At 29.5% G+C, this 1,748-nt stretch overlaps 1 protein-coding gene across 1 annotated transcript in view; it reads right to left on the bottom strand.

Moving 5' to 3' along the window:
• Window positions 1-212: 212 nt before the first annotated feature.
• The window catches only part of LOC106459780 (protein phosphatase PTC7 homolog), a 33,523-nt gene continuing 31,987 nt past the window's right edge, over window positions 213-1,748 (bottom strand). The window contains exon 6 of the mRNA XM_013919438.2: window positions 213-782. Within this exon, the coding sequence (XP_013774892.1) occupies window positions 673-782 (110 nt within the window). The 3' untranslated portion in view covers window positions 213-672. The remainder of the gene's footprint in view (window positions 783-1,748) is intronic.

The following is a 1,748-nucleotide window of genomic DNA, read 5'->3' as shown; positions in this document are numbered from 1 at the left end:
TTAAATAATACTGGTTTAAAAGATGATTTATATTTCTTTCTGCCTAAGTGAACAAAAAAAACTTAACCAATGAAGTGTGAAATTCCTTTAATTATTTTATTTAACTGAAATGGTGTTTGTATTAAATTATTTTAAATCCAAAATTAAAGTACTAAAATGGAATTTGTTTTTTCTTAGGAAAAACAATTCTTAAATTAATAAAATATATTTGTCTTCAAAACAATTATTACATATATAAATACTGCCTTAAAACATTAAACTTCCTTATTCTTTAAAAGTCTGAGAAAACTGAAATGCCAAAATGACTGGAGACAGAAAGGAGCATTTTAACAAATTCAAGGGTATCACTTGAAACAAAAGATAAATCTTGAATATAACCACAACTTGTTATTCAAATGCTGATAAGGCAGTGCCAGCTGTTAGCCACTATATTATAAAGACTGGAAAGAAAAAAGGTTCAAATATTTAAATAAATATCTGTTTTTGATGACCACAGGTTACCAAATAACAAGATATCAAAGTGTCTCAAGCTGTCAGCCATTATTAAGCTACTAGTCACAAATATGAATTCTGACTACAAAGTTGTGAATTGCACAGTCCATAATCTATATACAATACATGCTAACTGAATACAGCAAGTTAGCACATCCCTGAAATAGTTGAACATAGATATTAGCCATAGTCCATGCAACCTGTATTCCGAGCTACAACAGTCTGCAGATCCAAGTTGTCTCCTCCACCTACAAATGCCAGCAGTATGGTGATGTCATCAGGTTTACCACCTACAGAAAAAGTATACAATACCATTAGCTGTAATATTACTATTGAAGTTACATACCAATACATTCATAAACTGTTTAACCCTTTTGAGACAGGTCAGGGGTGAAAGGTCATGCCATCTCCTTTGTTGACTCGCATTCAAAATTATATTGAACTACTATTTCATGGATTTATGTCAATAAGTTTGGTATCAAACTGTTGATTATAATTCAAATTTTATTACAATACATTACTCAATTTATTAACTTAGAAATAAATAATAAAAAACACCAATATATATATATATATCGATTTTTGTGTCTCATGGTATGTTGAATGCAGCAGTAGTTCAAATGAGATGCTTGTGAAGTCAAAATACTAAGTCTATAATTTTGTATGAATTAGAAACGCAAATTACTGATATTGACAAACTAGAAGATAAAATAATAACATCTTATCTTTTATATTTGCTGAGATAGTGCTCATGTAATAAATCAAACAGAATGGCACCCTAACATCTCTTCCCATTTTTGGAAACACTTCCTTCTATATATGACATGAATAACCAATCAGAAGCTCAGAAAGTCTCCCTAGTGGTTTTCTCAGCATTTCTAGCATGGCTATTGCCATTTCTTTCTTTTGAACCAAAATTTCAATGAGGTAGGTTTTGTCTTTAGTCTGCACAAAATTTCATATTTTGTTAAGAGTAAAATGCATCTTAGTTACTAAGCTTGATAAATTATAGTTGAATTCTATGGTACTGATGTAGTAATTTCTGTATTTTTTAGTTATTCAAATGTATTTATATAAAACCTAAAAAAATTATTTTGTTTCATATCCTCCACGTGCAAAATGTTTAAAGGCTTAGCAGCCTATGTCAAGCAGCAATCAAGTACAAAGGTAGTAACTAGAAGAGAATTGTTTGCTTTACTTCATTTACTGTTCTATGTTTTAAGAAAAATAACTTTAAGAACATATTTCATAATAGC

The sequence above is a fragment of the Limulus polyphemus genome, unplaced genomic scaffold (genome assembly GCF_000517525.1).
Source record: "Limulus polyphemus unplaced genomic scaffold, Limulus_polyphemus-2.1.2 Scaffold660, whole genome shotgun sequence".
In the NCBI taxonomy this organism is placed as follows: domain Eukaryota; kingdom Metazoa; phylum Arthropoda; class Merostomata; order Xiphosura; family Limulidae; genus Limulus; species Limulus polyphemus.
This window is presented reverse-complemented; position numbering and strand designations above follow the sequence as displayed.